This window comes from Lissotriton vulgaris, chromosome 4_1 (genome assembly GCF_964263255.1).
Source record: "Lissotriton vulgaris chromosome 4_1, aLisVul1.2, whole genome shotgun sequence".
NCBI classification, from domain to species: domain Eukaryota; kingdom Metazoa; phylum Chordata; class Amphibia; order Caudata; family Salamandridae; genus Lissotriton; species Lissotriton vulgaris.
Genome location: NC_141691.1, coordinates 2,077,228,096 through 2,077,245,528, shown reverse-complemented (window position 1 = coordinate 2,077,245,528; position 17,433 = coordinate 2,077,228,096). Strand labels below are relative to the sequence as shown.

The 17,433-nt window shown below is 42.7% G+C and overlaps 1 protein-coding gene across 1 annotated transcript in view; it reads right to left on the bottom strand.

Annotated features, from left to right (window-relative positions):
- Window positions 1-17,433, bottom strand: part of LOC147725061 (embryonic protein UVS.2-like) — a 90,976-nt gene that overhangs the window by 20,667 nt on the left and 52,876 nt on the right. Inside the window, exons 9-11 of the mRNA XM_086918157.1 lie at window positions 2,945-3,060; window positions 1,540-1,765; window positions 467-585 (exon numbers count right to left, since the gene is read on the bottom strand). Of these exons, the coding sequence (XP_086774283.1) occupies window positions 467-585; window positions 1,540-1,765; window positions 2,945-3,060 (461 nt within the window). The remainder of the gene's footprint in view (window positions 1-466; window positions 586-1,539; window positions 1,766-2,944; window positions 3,061-17,433) is intronic.

Sequence of the window (17,433 nt, the reverse complement as noted above, 5' to 3'; positions counted from 1 at the left end):
TTTTCTGGTTTTGCAAAGACCATGCTTACGATTTACTTGTATGTTTTTTCATCCCACCCTTTACGTATTCTCCACATAGCTGCAACATTTTCAAGTCTACTTGTCAGGTGCATTTTTTTTATGTTTGTCCATTTACCTAATCTCCTTTATAATACCAGTAGTAAAAGCACAATATATTTCCTTTTTGAACATAAACAAGTCATAACACTTTAACAGACTTTCTGTAACTTATATTGTACAACGGCTCATCAAACTACAACTTAGAAGAAAAAAAGTGTATTATTAATCACATAGGCAAAACCTAATGCATTCACTAATGCTTGTTTAAAGCTGTTCTGGAAAGTCATGATGTCACACTGCCCTCTCTGGCGGAAATTCTAAAAGGCTCCTCATGATTCCATGGTCTACCAGGCTTGCGTGCTTTTTTCTCAGTACTAGAATGACATTGGGTAGCTCCTGCACTTACCTTGGATCCAGCTGGAGCCGTGATGTAGAAGCCGCAGTCCATGTTGGAATCGTAATTGTTGGGGAAGTTAGGGGATGAGATGGTGCCGTCAGAGCTGGTGAATGTGCCGCCACATTTTACTGTCAAACAAAAGAAAAAATCATCTTAGTACTCTGTGCATAGAGTACCGGTGATGAGTGTACAAAGTCCACATGCACAAAACACATCTCAGCCCTTCCACAACTGTGTGCCACACCAGAACCAGGAGTAGGGTCCTGCCTGATGCCCCCGGCACGCTGTTTGTGCCTCAGCTCACACTTTCGAGCAGCTGTGCGCTGTATAAATTAAATATAACATAACATAACTTACCATGTCCCCAAAAATAGTGGTACATGGCAAGAAACTGAGGACATGACATGAGGTTCCAGTCAGAAAGTACACATTTACTGTCAGGATGGTAAATAATAGAGCCCATGTCCCTGCCAATAGAGGACCCCCACTTTCAGAGATTCTTGTCAGTACTCTCCCATGTCACTAATCATATGTGTTCCCATATATTTTGTGCACACTGTGATCTTTGACAACCCCCGATCATCGGTGGCCAAGACAGAAACAAAACACTGCTAATCTATGTACCATCTCCAGCTCCTTTCCCCAGACTCAAGGTATTTTGTCAGTGTACTGGGCTCACGACATCTTGCAGTTCATGGTGAGACCTCTATTTACTCTGAGAAACAAGCACTTCCTGCAGTGAGCCTTACGCCAACACACCCAGATATCCTGGGAGCACAGCTCACTGGGTCCCAACAAGAGGTCTTGGCGAGCTGTAGAAGGCCTTTGCTTCCTTCCTCCCCTGTCTGTCAGTGGGCTGGCACCAAGGATTACAGCATTACTGTAGAAGGCCCTTGCTTCCTCCCTCCCTCCCCTCTCTGAGAGTGGCCTGACACCAAGGACCGTACCATTGCTGTAGGAGGCCTCTGAGTCCCCTTAGCGCTGTCTGTGAGTGACTGGACACCAAGGGCCATACCATTGTTGAAAGAGCCTTCTACATTCCTCCTCCCTGCCTGAGAGCAGCCTGACACCAAGGACCGTACCACTGCTGTAGGAGGCCTTGAAGCCACTGGCGGTGATGGAACCATCTGTCACAAACTCCAGCAGCATCTTATTTCCAGAAGACATGAATGGCTGGAGCAGCCCGGTCCCACACGCTTTGCTGAGTAACACTGGGGCTGCCTTACTGTTGCCATCGTAAATTGTGAGGTAGTCGGAGTCGCAGTTTGAGGAGGATTGGAGATCGAAGGCATCAAACTGCAGAAGAATCTGAGAAGAAAGAGCAATAAATTAGACATACGACCTCCAGGGTGTCTAGAACTTTATATCCATCATTTGTTTAAAAAGGACAGATTTTCAGTTTTTGAAAGTCATCCGCAGACTAGACTCAGTTGTTGCTTTTGCGTTGACTTGTACTGTTTCCATCCTCCTTTGCCATCATCCCTAAACTTCATACGTGTGTTCAAAGAGACATGACACCCTTATGCTGTCCCTGCAGCTCCTGTCTTCTCTCATGGTGCCTCTACTTGGAAGCAACCCTGTTCTGAAGCTTTGGTACCTCTTGTGAAGAAGTTACACACTGGGGTCTTGATTGCCTCTGCTAAGCTGGGGTTTCAGTCAAGTTAAAGGAGTAACCGAGAGAGCTAAGCTGGGGTAAGCTTCAAGGCACATGGTACAGTTGGCTCCTCATTGGACTGATAAGGATGGCCCTCCACCTCTCTGGGGCACTGCCTCTGGGTTACCAATCACCTGTGTCCTACCTTTGAGTGTGAGTGATGCCCACCAGCAGACCATATATTCTCAGGATAAATGTGATATTAAGAAGCGGAAGTCTATACGTACCTATGCATATTGACCTAAACCATCCTTTGTTAGCTGATATTCTGGCTAAGATGTTTTTGAAGCACTGTATTCAAAACTCAATATTCTTGTACCATACACATCTATCGCTGTGCACCCCGGTATTCTGTCCTGCTACACTGTCCATTAATAGGTTAATCCTTGTCTGCCCATATCCATTGGGGTACTCCACTGGCATTCCCTCTCACCATTGCTTATTGCCCCCATTGGGCATTTCTGTGAAGTCCAATTTGAAGATGGTTAAAGTTTGACTTATTTGCCCTTTGTAGACCCACTCTTTAAGCTTTATTCCATCTAGTCTGTGGTGTCAGCCCTACTGTAGATTTCAATAATATCTTCTGATTGGTTCTCCGAAGCTCTGCAGCTATGGTGCTGACTTCATTGGAGAGAACAATCCAAGGACAGATCCTTCTCCTCCTCTCTGATGGACCACTCTAACCAGAGTGACCTATCTCAGCAGCTACCTCGGCCGCCAATCAGGCAGTTCCTAACCCAGCGTGCTACTCTAAGTCCCACCCCTAGGCGGCTCAGGACTCTGGCAGGAGGAAAGCGCGACTAGCCCCATCAGCTTGTCTGTGAAGGACATACCTTATCGGAAGGCACTCGGATCAGGTAGACACAGTTGACGTTGTTCGGGTATGAGGAAGGGTTATTGGAAGACGCTAGGGTGCCGGTCGGGTTAGATAAAAGGGTGCTGCAAACACCTGAAACCAAATATGAAAAGGAACATTCTTTAAATATTATTGTCTAGAAACAGCACAATGACACTGACTGGTAGAGTTTCCACCCTCCAACGGCTCCTACTGAGAATGTCTCAGTTAGATTCACTAGTATTTAAGCTGGCATCTTTATATCTCCTCCAGGAGGACGCCCCTTGACCTAAACAATGATCTCTGTGGCTGGTGCTGGTCTTTGCAATGATATGGAAGCACAGACAAGAATATAAGTAGGTACCAAAAACCACACTGGGCACACTGACCGTCAACACAAATTGCCCTGGTTCAGATAAAATGCCAGTAAAGGTGGGATGGATTTTTAGGGAGACAAATAAAAATGAAACTCTGCAAAAGCTCATTAATTTGGACCAAGAACAGAATATTTCTGTCACTCCACTTTCTCTTTACTAGTCTAAAGTGACTTCAGTGTTCAGGTCAAAGAAACCTACATGGTGTATAGCTACAAGGCCACATAACCCCTAATGCGAAGAGGACATGGATCCCAATGGCAGGGACATTTTCAAAGCTGGGAACCCAAAGGTCAAGCTCCATAAAGGTAACAAACAGGGTCTTAGCAGAACTCTAACATTCAACCCATCTGAAACTCCACTATAAGAGGAATATGTTTCCATAAAGTAGTAGATTGTGCTTGGAACTCATCAGGTGATGAACACTGGGGTCCAGTCAGAGGATGAACTATGGAGTTCTCCCAAGAATGGGATCCCACCAGCGGATAAATGCAAGGATCCCATCCGTGAATGGATACTGGGGAGGCATATTTACAACGAAATTTTGGAGAGCGGAACTGCGCCATCTTCGGCATCTCCGTGCTCCGACATTTTCAAAATGCAGGAGTGCGCTGTATTTACACCAATACGAAGCTCCCCTGTGTTTTCCCCTGTGCTGCCGCTAAAATGAGCTGCCTAGCTCCAACACAAGCACATTTGCACCATAGTACAAAGGGGCCTGTGCTGCAGGGAATGATTGTTTATGTGAAGGAAGGTGTCCCTTCCTGCACATAAACAATCCATTATGGTGATGTGTTACTTCTATGCGTGCTGCTGAATTCAGCATACGTAGAAGTAGCAAATCGTCATTATTCAATGATTGTTTATGTCCCGGAAGGTGTCTCTTCCTACACATAAATATTCATTAATGGCATTTTGCTCTTTCTATGTGTGCTGCAGAATGCAAAAACATGGAGAAATAAAAGCATTTCTCCTGGTTTCTCCATTGTAGCGCCTGCTGTTGCATGGAGTTAGTTTTGGCGCTGCCTCAGATTTACACCTCCTTGTGAATCTGGGCAGCATCAAAAAGCAGTGGGAGTCGTGGTGGAACGCCCACAGCAACACCCATAGCACGCTCCTTTCACACTACATGATGCGTGTGAGGTCGGCTTTTTTACAAGGCGGGGTTAAGACACAAAAAGGGGCTTACGACACTTTGAAAATATGGAGAAGGGCATATCACCACCAGAACATCACTAAGAGTAATCAGGTGATGTTATCCCCATGTATATATGCCCCTGGGATCGCTACATGAAACGAATCTCAAGTTCTCATGGAAGGAAGAATGTTGATATTCCAACAAGGGGGTGAATGCAAGGAATCAATCAGTAGATGGATGCTCGGGTCCTATCAAAGGTCAGTGATGGTGTCTCATCGGTGGATGTAGCCAGGATGCGATGAGTACATGAAAGCTGGGATTCCATTTTGTGTCAGTCAAACTAAGGCATACAGAATGGGATCCTATTAGGAAATAAGTCCTGGTATTTTATGAGGAGATCAGTAAGGATCCTGTGAGTAGACCAAAGCTGATATTGTAGCCAGAAATATATAGTGGGATCCTATTTACATATAAAGCAGGGATCCAATTAGTAGCGAATTCCGGGATCCACTGGATTTATGCCGGGAGATGAATGTTGGGATCTCATAAGGGAACATGTTGGGATGCCATCATGAACTGAATACTGACATCGCACTAGGATAAATCCTAGAATTCAGTTAGGATATAAATGCTGGAATCCAGTCAGCATAAATGCTGGAATCCAGTCAAGGGATAAATGCTGGAATCCAGTCAAGGGATAAATGCTGGGATCCAGTCATGGGATAAATACTGAAATCCAATCAGCGGATAAATGCTGGAATCTAATAAGTGATAAATTCGGGTATTGAATCAGTGGATAAATGCTGGAATCTAATAAGGGGATGAATGCTGGAATCTATTAAGGGGATAAATGCTGGAATCCAACCATTGGATAAATGCTGGAATCCAATCAGTGGATAAATGCTGGAATCCAATCAGGGGATAATTGCTGGAATCCAGTTATGGGATAAATGTTGAAATCCAATCAGTGGATAAATGCTGGAATCCAATCAGGGGATAAATCCTGGGATCCAGTCAGGGGATAAATGCTGAATTCCAATCAGCGGATAAATGCTGGAATCTCAAGTTCTCATGGAAGGAAGAATGTTGATATTCCAACAAGGGGGTGAATGCAAGGAATCAATCAGTAGATGGATGCTCGGGTCCTATCAAAGGTCAGTGATGGTGTCTCATCGGTGGATGTAGCCAGGATGCGATGAGTACATGAATGCTGGGATTCTATTTTATGTCAGTCAAACTAAGGCATACGTAATGGGATCCTATTAGGAAATAAGTCCTGGTATTTTATGAGGAGATCAGTAAGGATCCTGTGAGTAGACCAAAGCTGATATTGTAGCCAGAAATATATAGTGGGATCCTATTTACATATAAAGCGGGGATCCAATTAGTAGCGAATTCTGGGATCCACTGGATTTATGCCGGGAGATGAATGTTGGGATCTCATAAGGGAACATGTTGGGATGCCATCATGAACTGAATACTGACATCGCACTAGGATAAATCCTAGAATTCAGTTAGGATATAAATGCTGGAATCCAGTCAGCATAAATGCTGGAATCCAGTCAAGGGATAAATGCTGGAATCCAGTCAAGGGATAAATGCTGGGATCCAGTCATGGGATAAATACTGAAATCCAATCAGCGGATAAATGCTGGAATCTAATAAGTGATAAATTCGGGTATTGAATCAGTGGATAAATGCTGGAATCTAATAAGGGGATGAATGCTGGAATCTATTAAGGGGATAAATGCTGGAATCCAATCAGTGGATAAATGCTGGAATCCAATCAGTGGATAAATGCTGGAATCCAATCAGGGGATAATTGCTGGAATCCAGTTATGGGATAAATGTTGAAATCCAATCAGTGGATAAATGCTGGAATCCAATCAGGGGATAAATCCTGGGATCCAGTCAGGGGATAAATGCTGAATTCCAATCAGCGGATAAATGCTGGAATCTCAAGCTCTCATGGAAGGAAGAATGTTGATATTCCAACAAGGGGGTGAATGCAAGGAATCAATCAGTAGATGGATGCTCGGGTCCTATCAAAGGTCAGTGATGGTGTCTCATCGGTGGATGTAGCCAGGATGCGATGAGTACATGAATAATGGGATTCTATTTTGTGTCAGTCAAACTAAGGCATACGTAATGGGATCCTATTAGGAAATAAGTCCTGGTATTTTATGAGGAGATCAGTAAGGATCCTGTGAGTAGACCAAAGCTGATATTGTAGCCAGAAATATATAGTGGGATCCTATTTACATATAAAGCAGGGATCCAATTAGTAGCGAATTCCGGGATCCACTGGATTTATGCCGGGAGATGAATGTTGGGATCTCATAAGGGAACATGTTGGGATGCCATCATGAACTGAATACTGACATCGCACTAGGATAAATCCTAGAATTCAGTTAGGATATAAATGCTGGAATCCAGTCAGCATAAATGCTGGAATCCAGTCAAGGGATAAATGCTGGAATCCAGTCAAGGGATAAATGCTGGGATCCAGTCATGGGATAAATACTGAAATCCAATCAGCGGATAAATGCTGGAATCTAATAAGTGATAAATTCGGGTATTGAATCAGTGGATAAATGCTGGAATCTAATAAGTGGATGAATGCTGGAATCTATTAAGGGGATAAATGCTGGAATCCAATCATTGGATAAATGCTGGAATCCAATCAGTGGATAAATGCTGGAATCCAATCAGGGGATAATTGCTGGAATCCAGTTATGGGATAAATGTTGAAATCCAATCAGTGGATAAATGCTGGAATCCAATCAGGGGATAAATCCTGGGATCCAGTCAGGGGATAAATGCTGAATTCTAATCAGCGGATAAATGCTGGAATCTCAAGTTCTCATGGAAGGAAGAATGTTGATATTCCAACAAGGGGGTGAATGCAAGGAATCAATCAGTAGATGGATGCTCGGGTCCTATCAAAGGTCAGTGATGGTGTCTCATCGGTGGATGTAGCCAGGATGCGATGAGTACATGAATGCTGGGATTCTATTTTATGTCAGTCAAACTAAGGCATACGTAATGGGATCCTATTAGGAAATAAGTCCTGGTATTTTATGAGGAGATCAGTAAGGATCCTGTGAGTAGACCAAAGCTGATATTGTAGCCAGAAATATATAGTGGGATCCTATTTACATATAAAGCGGGGATCCAATTAGTAGCGAATTCCGGGATCCACTGGATTTATGCCGGGAGATGAATGTTGGGATCTCATAAGGGAACATGTTGGGATGCCATCATGAACTGAATACTGACATCGCACTAGGATAAATCCTAGAATTCAGTTAGGATATAAATGCTGGAATCCAGTCAGCATAAATGCTGGAATCCAGTCAAGGGATAAATGCTGGAATCCAGTCAAGGGATAAATGCTGGGATCCAGTCATGGGATAAATACTGAAATCCAATCAGCGGATAAATGCTGGAATCTAATAAGTGATAAATTCGGGTATTGAATCAGTGGATAAATGCTGGAATCTAATAAGGGGATGAATGCTGGAATCTATTAAGGGGATAAATGCTGGAATCCAATCAGTGGATAAATGCTGGAATCCAATCAGTGGATAATTGCTGGAATCCAGTTATGGGATAAATGTTGAAATCCAATCAGTGGATAAATGCTGGAATCCAATCAGGGGATAATTGCTGGAATCCAGTTATGGGATAAATGTTGAAATCCAATCAGTGGATAAATGCTGGAATCCAATCAGGGGATAAATCCTGGGATCCAGTCAGGGGATAAATGCTGAATTCCAATCAGCGGATAAATGCTGGAATCTCAAGCTCTCATGGAAGGAAGAATGTTGATATTCCAACAAGGGGGTGAATGCAAGGAATCAATCAGTAGATGGATGCTCGGGTCCTATGAAAGGTCGGTGATGGTGTCTCATCGGTGGATATAGCCAGGATGCGATTAGTACATGAAAGCTGGGATTCCATTTTGTGTCAGTCAAACTAAGGCATACGTAATGGGATCCTATTAGGAAATAAGTCCTGGTATTTTATGAGGAGATCAGTAAGGATCCTGTGAGTAGACCAAAGCTGATATTGTAGCCAGAAATATATAGTGGGATCCTATTTACATATAAAGCGGGGATCCAATTAGTAGCGAATTCCAGGATCCACTGGATTTATGCCGGGAGATGAATGTTGGGATCTCATAAGGGAACATGTTGGGATGCCATCATGAACTGAATACTGACATCGCACTAGGATAAATCCTAGAATTCAGTTAGGATATAAATGCTGGAATCCAGTCAGCATAAATGCTGGAATCCAGTCAAGGGATAAATGCTGGAATCCAGTCAAGGGATAAATGCTGGGATCCAGTCATGGGATAAATACTGAAATCCAATCAGCGGATAAATGCTGGAATCTAATAAGTGATAAATTCGGGTATTGAATCAGTGGATAAATGCTGGAATCTAATAAGGGGATGAATGCTGGAATCTATTAAGGGGATAAATGCTGGAATCCAATCAGTGGATAAATGCTGGAATCCAATCAGTGGATAAATGCTGGAATCCAATCAGGGGATAATTGCTGGAATCCAGTTATGGGATAAATGTTGAAATCCAATCAGCGGATAAATGCTGGAATCCAATCAGGGGATAAATCCTGGGATCCAGTCAGGGGATAAATGCTGAATTCCAATCAGCGGATACATGCTGGAATCTCAAGCTCTCATGGAAGGAAGAATGTTGATATTCCAACAAGGGGGTGAATGCAAGGAATCAATCAGTAGATGGATGCTCGGGTCCTATCAAAGGTCAGTGATGGTGTCTCATCGGTGGATATAGCCAGGATGCGATTAGTACATGAAAGCTGGGATTCCATTTTGTGTCAGTCAAACTAAGGCATACGTAATGGGATCCGATTAGGAAATAAGTCCTGGTATTTTATGAGGAGATCAGTAAGGATCCTGTGAGTAGACCAAAGCTGATATTGTAGCCAGAAATATATAGTGGGATCCTATTTACATATAAAGCGGGGATCCAATTAGTAGTGAATTCCAGGATCCACTGGATTTATGCCGGGAGATGAATGTTGGGATCTCATAAGGGAACATTTTGGGATGCCATCATGAACTGAATACTGACATCGCACTAGGATAAATCCTAGAATTCAGTTAGGATATAAATGCTGGAATCCAGTCAGCATAAATGCTGGAATCCAGTCAAGGGATAAATGCTGGAATCCAGTCAAGGGATAAATGCTGGGATCCAGTCATGGGATAAATACTGAAATTCAATCAGCGGATAAATGCTGGAATCTAATAAGTGATAAATTCGGGTATTGAATCAGTGGATAAATGCTGGAATCTAATAAGGGGATGAATGCTGGAATCTATTAAGGGGATAAAGGCTGGAATCCAATCAGTGGATAAATGCTGGAATCCAATCAGTGGATAAATGCTGGAATCCAATCAGGGGATAATTGCTGGAATCCAGTTAAGGGATAAATGCTGGAATCCAGTTATGGGATAAATGTTGAAATCCAATAAGCGGATAAATGCTGGAATCCAATCAGGGGATAAATCCTGGGATCCAGTCAGGGGATAAATGCTGAATTCCAATCAGCGGATAAATGCTGGAATCTCAAGCTCTCATGGAAGGAAGAATGTTGATATTCCAACAAGGGGGTGAATGCAAGGAATCAATCAGTAGATGGATGCTCGGGTCCTATCAAAGGTCAGTGATGATGTCTCATCGGTGGATATAGCCAGGATGCGGTGAGTACATGAAAGCTGGGATTCCATTTTGTGTCAGTCAAACTAAGGCATACGTAATGGGATCCTATTAGGAAATAAGTCCTGATATTTTATGAGGAGATCAGTAAGGATCCTGTGAGTAGACCAAAGCTGATATTGTAGCCAAAAATATATAGTGGGATCCTATTTACATATAAAGCTGGGATCCAATTAGTAGCAAATTCCAGGATCCACTGGATTTATGCCAGGAGGTGAATGTTGGGATCTCATAAGGGAACATGTTGGGATGCCATCATGAACTGAATACTGACATCGCACTAGGATAAATCCTAGAATTCAGTTAGGATATAAATGCTGGAATCCAGTCAGCATAAATGCTGGAATCCAGTCAAGGGATAAATGCTGGAATCCAGTCAAGGGATAAATGCTGGGATCCAGTCATGGGATAAATACTGAAATCCAATCAGCGGATAAATGCTGGAATCTAATAAGTGATAAATTCGGGTATTGAATCAGTGGATAAATGCTGGAATCTAATAAGTGGATGAATGCTGGAATCTATTAAGGGGATAAATGCTGGAATCCAATCATTGGATAAATGCTGGAATCCAATCAGTGGATAAATGCTGGAATCCAATCAGGGGATAATTGCTGGAATCCAGTTATGGGATAAATGTTGAAATCCAATCAGTGGATAAATGCTGGAATCCAATCAGGGGATAAATCCTGGGATCCAGTCAGGGGATAAATGCTGAATTCCAATCAGCGGATAAATGCTGGAATCTCAAGTTCTCATGGAAGGAAGAATGTTGATATTCCAACAAGGGGGTGAATGCAAGGAATCAATCAGTAGATGGATGCTCGGGTCCTATCAAAGGTCAGTGATGGTGTCTCATCGGTGGATGTAGCCAGGATGCGATGAGTACATGAATGCTGGGATTCTATTTTATGTCAGTCAAACTAAGGCATACGTAATGGGATCCTATTAGGAAATAAGTCCTAGTATTTTATGAGGAGATCAGTAAGGATCCTGTGAGTAGACCAAAGCTGATATTGTAGCCAGAAATATATAGTGGGATCCTATTTACATATAAAGCGGGGATCCAATTAGTAGCGAATTCCGGGATCCACTGGATTTATGCCGGGAGATGAATGTTGGGATCTCATAAGGGAACATGTTGGGATGCCATCATGAACTGAATACTGACATCGCACTAGGATAAATCCTAGAATTCAGTTAGGATATAAATGCTGGAATCCAGTCAGCATAAATGCTGGAATCCAGTCAAGGGATAAATGCTGGAATCCAGTCAAGGGATAAATGCTGGGATCCAGTCATGGGATAAATACTGAAATCCAATCAGCGGATAAATGCTGGAATCTAATAAGTGATAAATTCGGGTATTGAATCAGTGGATAAATGCTGGAATCTAATAAGGGGATGAATGCTGGAATCTATTAAGGGGATAAATGCTGGAATCCAATCAGTGGATAAATGCTGGAATCCAATCAGTGGATAATTGCTGGAATCCAGTTATGGGATAAATGTTGAAATCCAATCAGTGGATAAATGCTGGAATCCAATCAGGGGATAATTGCTGGAATCCAGTTATGGGATAAATGTTGAAATCCAATCAGTGGATAAATGCTGGAATCCAATCAGGGGATAAATCCTGGGATCCAGTCAGGGGATAAATGCTGAATTCCAATCAGCGGATAAATGCTGGAATCTCAAGCTCTCATGGAAGGAAGAATGTTGATATTCCAACAAGGGGGTGAATGCAAGGAATCAATCAGTAGATGGATGCTCGGGTCCTATGAAAGGTCGGTGATGGTGTCTCATCGGTGGATATAGCCAGGATGCGATTAGTACATGAAAGCTGGGATTCCATTTTTTGTCAGTCAAACTAAGGCATACGTAATGGGATCCTATTAGGAAATAAGTCCTGGTATTTTATGAGGAGATCAGTAAGGATCCTGTGAGTAGACCAAAGCTGATATTGTAGCCAGAAATATATAGTGGGATCCTATTTACATATAAAGCGGGGATGCAATTAGTATCGAATTCCAGGATCCACTGGATTTATGCCGGGAGATGAATGTTGGGATCTCATAAGGGAACATGTTGGGATGCCATCATGAACTGAATACTGACATCGCACTAGGATAAATCCTAGAATTCAGTTAGGATATAAATGCTGGAATCCAGTCAGCATAAATGCTGGAATCCAGTCAAGGGATAAATGCTGGAATCCAGTCAAGGGATAAATGCTGGGATCCAGTCATGGGATAAATACTGAAATCCAATCAGCGGATAAATGCTGGAATCTAATAAGTGATAAATTCGGGTATTGAATCAGTGGATAAATGCTGGAATCTAATAAGGGGATGAATGCTGGAATCTATTAAGGGGATAAATGCTGGAATCCAATCAGTGGATAAATGCTGGAATCCAATCAGTGGATAAATGCTGGAATCCAATCAGGGGATAATTGCTGGAATCCAGTTATGGGATAAATGTTGAAATCCAATCAGCGGATAAATGCTGGAATCCAATCAGGGGATAAATCCTGGGATCCAGTCAGGGGATAAATGCTGAATTCCAATCAGCGGATACATGCTGGAATCTCAAGCTCTCATGGAAGGAAGAATGCTGATATTCCAACAAGGGGGTGAATGCAAGGAATCAATCAGTAGATGGATGCTCGGGTCCTATCAAAGGTCAGTGATGGTGTCTCATCGGTGGATATAGCCAGGATGCGATTAGTACATGAAAGCTGGGATTCCATTTTGTGTCAGTCAAACTAAGGCATACGTAATGGGATCCTATTAGGAAATAAGTCCTGGTATTTTATGAGGAGATCAGTAAGGATCCTGTGAGTAGACCAAAGCTGATATTGTAGCCAGAAATATATAGTGGGATCCTATTTACATATAAAGCGGGGATCCAATTAGTAGTGAATTCCAGGATCCACTGGATTTATGCCGGGAGATGAATGTTGGGATCTCATAAGGGAACATTTTGGGATGCCATCATGAACTGAATACTGACATCGCACTAGGATAAATCCTAGAATTCAGTTAGGATATAAATGCTGGAATCCAGTCAGCATAAATGCTGGAATCCAGTCAAGGGATAAATGCTGGAATCCAGTCAAGGGATAAATGCTGGGATCCAGTCATGGGATAAATACTGAAATTCAATCAGCGGATAAATGCTGGAATCTAATAAGTGATAAATTCGGGTATTGAATCAGTGGATAAATGCTGAAATCTAATAAGGGGATGAATGCTGGAATCTATTAAGGGGATAAAGGCTGGAATCCAATCAGTGGATAAATGCTGGAATCCAATCAGTGGATAAATGCTGGAATCCAATCAGGGGATAATTGCTGGAATCCAGTTAAGGGATAAATGCTGGAATCCAGTTATGGGATAAATGTTGAAATCCAATAAGCGGATAAATGCTGGAATCCAATCAGGGGATAAATCCTGGGATCCAGTCAGGGGATAAATGCTGAATTCCAATCAGCGGATAAATGCTGGAATCTCAAGCTCTCATGGAAGGAAGAATGTTGATATTCCAACAAGGGGGTGAATGCAAGGAATCAATCAGTAGATGGATGCTCGGGTCCTATCAAAGGTCAGTGATGATGTCTCATCGGTGGATATAGCCAGGATGCGGTGAGTACATGAAAGCTGGGATTCCATTTTGTGTCAGTCAAACTAAGGCATACGTAATGGGATCCTATTAGGAAATAAGTCCTGATATTTTATGAGGAGAACAGTAAGGATCCTGTGAGTAGACCAAAGCTGATATTGTAGCCAAAAATATATAGTGGGATCCTATTTACATATAAAGCTGGGATCCAATTAGTAGCAAATTCCAGGATCCACTGGATTTATGCCAGGAGGTGAATGTTGGGATCTCATAAGGGAACATGTTGGGATGCCATCATGAACTGAATACTGACATCGCACTAGGATAAATCCTAGAATTCAGTCAGGATATAAATGCTGGAATCCAGTCAGCATAAATGCTGGAATCCAGTCAAGGGATAAATGCTGGAATCCAGTCAAGGGATAAATGCTGGGATCCAGTCATGGGATAAATACTGAAATCCAATCAGCGGATAAATGCTGGAATCTAATAAGTGATAAATGCTGGAATCCAATCAGTGGATAAATGCTGGAATCCAATCAGGGGATAATTGCTGGAATCCAGTTCTGGGATAAATGCTGGAATCCAGTTATGGGATAAATGTTGAAATCCAATCAGCGGATAAATGCTGGAATCCAATCAGGGCATACATCCAGGGATCCAGTCAGGGGATAAATGCTGAATTCCAATCAGCGGATAAATGCTGGAATCTCAAGCTCTCATGGAAGGAAGAATGTTGATATTCCAACAAGGGGGTGAATGCAAGGAATCAATCAGTAGATGGATGCTCGGGTCCTATCAAAGGTCAGTGATGGTGTCTCATCGGTGGATAAAGCCAGGATGCGATGAGTACATGAAAGCTGGGATTCCATTTTGTGTCAGTCAAACTAAGGCATACGTAATGGGATCCTATTAGGAAATAAGTCCTGGTATTTTATGAGGAGATCAGTAAGGATCCTGTGAGTAGACCAAAGCTGATATTGTAGCCAGAAATATATAGTGGGATCCTATTTACATATAAAGCGGGGATCCAATTAGTAGCAAATTTCAGGATCCACTGGATTTATGCCGGGAGATGAATGCTGGGAAATCATAAGGGAACATGTTGGGATGCCATCATGAACTGAATACTGACATCGCACTAGGATAAATCCTAGAATTCAGTCAGGATATAAATGCTGGAATCCAGTCAGCATAAATGCTGGAATCCAGTCAAGGGATAAATGCTGGAATCCAGTCAAGGGATAAATGCTGGGATCCAGTCATGGGATAAATACTGAAATCCAATCAGCGGATAAATGCTGGAATCTAATAAGTGATAAATGCTGGAATCCAATCAGTGGATAAATGCTGGAATCCAATCAGGGGATAAATCCTGGGATCCAGTCAGGGAATAAATGCTGGAATCCAGTCAGCGGATAAATGCTGGAATCCAATCAGGGGATAAATGCTGGAATCCAATTATGGGATAAATGCTGGAATCCAATCAGGGGATAAATGCTGGAATACAGTTATGGGATAAATGTTGGAAACCAATCAGCGGATAAATGCAGGAATCCAATCAGGGGATAAATTCTGGTATTGAATCAGTGGATAAATGCTTGTCAAGGCGACGCTTTCCTCAGGATCTGTCGTGAAGTTATAAAGACCCACCTCTCGATACCTCCAATTCCGAATGTAATTACTACACAGAATCTTGGAGTGATCAAGCGGGGGGGAAAAGGGAATTAGGAAGGGGACAGCAGGGAAGGAGATCTGGAAAGGAAAAGTTAGTAGCAAAACATTCCGTAAATCAAAGTCGACCATAAAACCTAGAGCCAACGCTGAATTCTACTACAGAACCCTGTTGATTAATCACAGACTCTGAAGATACATTAAACTTCTAGGAAATAAATACTAAATCTTTTATAACATCCTTTTCACCATATTGTTATTCTCTTGCGAATAGCGACAAAACAATCTTATCACAATTCTGTTATTCTCTTGTGAATTGCGACTGATTCTCCTTAAGCAAAAACAAACTCACTCCTTAGTAAATAACCTCTTTACCAAAGTTTTGTGAAACAATCCAAAGCACAAATCACACTGCTATCTTTGTCTTCAATTATAACAAAGCTTCTCTTGACCTTTTCTCCCAAAAGACATTTCAAAGAAAGAGTTGCGCAAAAACAAACTGTTTTAGAAATGAATGCACGCGCTGTCACATACTTTGCACCTTTAAGTTAAACATCTCTTGCCAGCAACAAGATGTAAACGCAGTTTTCAAAGAGCAAAATATACCAATGATTTCACGCTTCTGTGCTCTTAATTATTCCTCATAACATTAACTACTCGTTTTATCAAATATAAATCAAGAAAGTTTACTTAAAAGACTTTAGCGCCGAGAACTAGGATTGATAAGTCCTACCTGTAGAGTACGACCTACTCTACTACCTTGAAGGACAAGACGTCCCCAAAATGGCTCTTCCCACCGATAACCTTGCACTAAGAGCAAGCTGGATACTGGCACGCCCCTTGGAAACGATCCTCAAGGCCTCCGATGGAATCCTTCTTCAAAAACAGCTGGAACTCTGCAGAAGGGAGAGGGAGCAAGAAGAGAACACAGCCACTCCCCAGACGATTCCAGAATAGTGAGCACAGGAGATAGGGCGCGGTCGCGTAAGCTAACGTGCTTACGGCGCCCACGTATGCGACCGGGCTACCAAACCTCACGCATTACGCGTGAGCATGCCAAACCTCACGCATTACGCGTGAGCATGCGAAACCTCACGCATTAGGCGGAAACACAGCAAACAGCAGCCAAAGGACAGGGAAACCTGCACAAACCTACAAACAGGGATGCAACTTAACAGCACAAGCAGGTTTGAAGCACATCAGCCACCAACGCCCTCCCAAAGAGGACTGATGCATTTTGCCACAAGGGCAACTCCGAATGCAGAGTGGGGCGGGCCCTAGACCACAAGCCACCCTAGCCCTGACAGTACTCCCCCCTCCCAAGAGTGGTCTAGGGCCCGGCTTTAGAGGGTGGAGGAGGTGGAAACGGCGTATCAAGCGTGGGGCATGAACATTTGCAGCCGGTTCCCAGGAATCATTTTCAGCACCGTATCCCTTCCAGGAGACAAGATACCATAACCTGGAACCCCGACGTCTAGAATCCAAAATGTCTCGCACCTCATACTCCCAATTACCATGAACTAAAATCGGAGCTGGACGGGGAGCCAGATTCTGATTAGCAGGTTTAAGAAGGGAAGTATGAAACACTGGATGAATTCTTAGAGACCTAGGCAACAACAACTTGAATGTCACAGGGTTCACCTGTCGAAGAACTGGGTAAGGACCAATGTACCTAGGTTGGAACATACTTTTGTGTTTGAAGTTCAAGTTCTTGGTAGACAACCAAACTTTATCCCCAGGGGCATACACAGGACCTGAACGATGTTTTTTGTCATACTGCTCTTTGTATTTCTTCTTGCTTTGCAACAAGCGATCCTGAATTTGACGGTGAATAGTTTGCATGAGTTGTACAGAGTCTCTAACTGCTGGTACACCACCATCATCTTTAGCCATAGTCAATGGTATG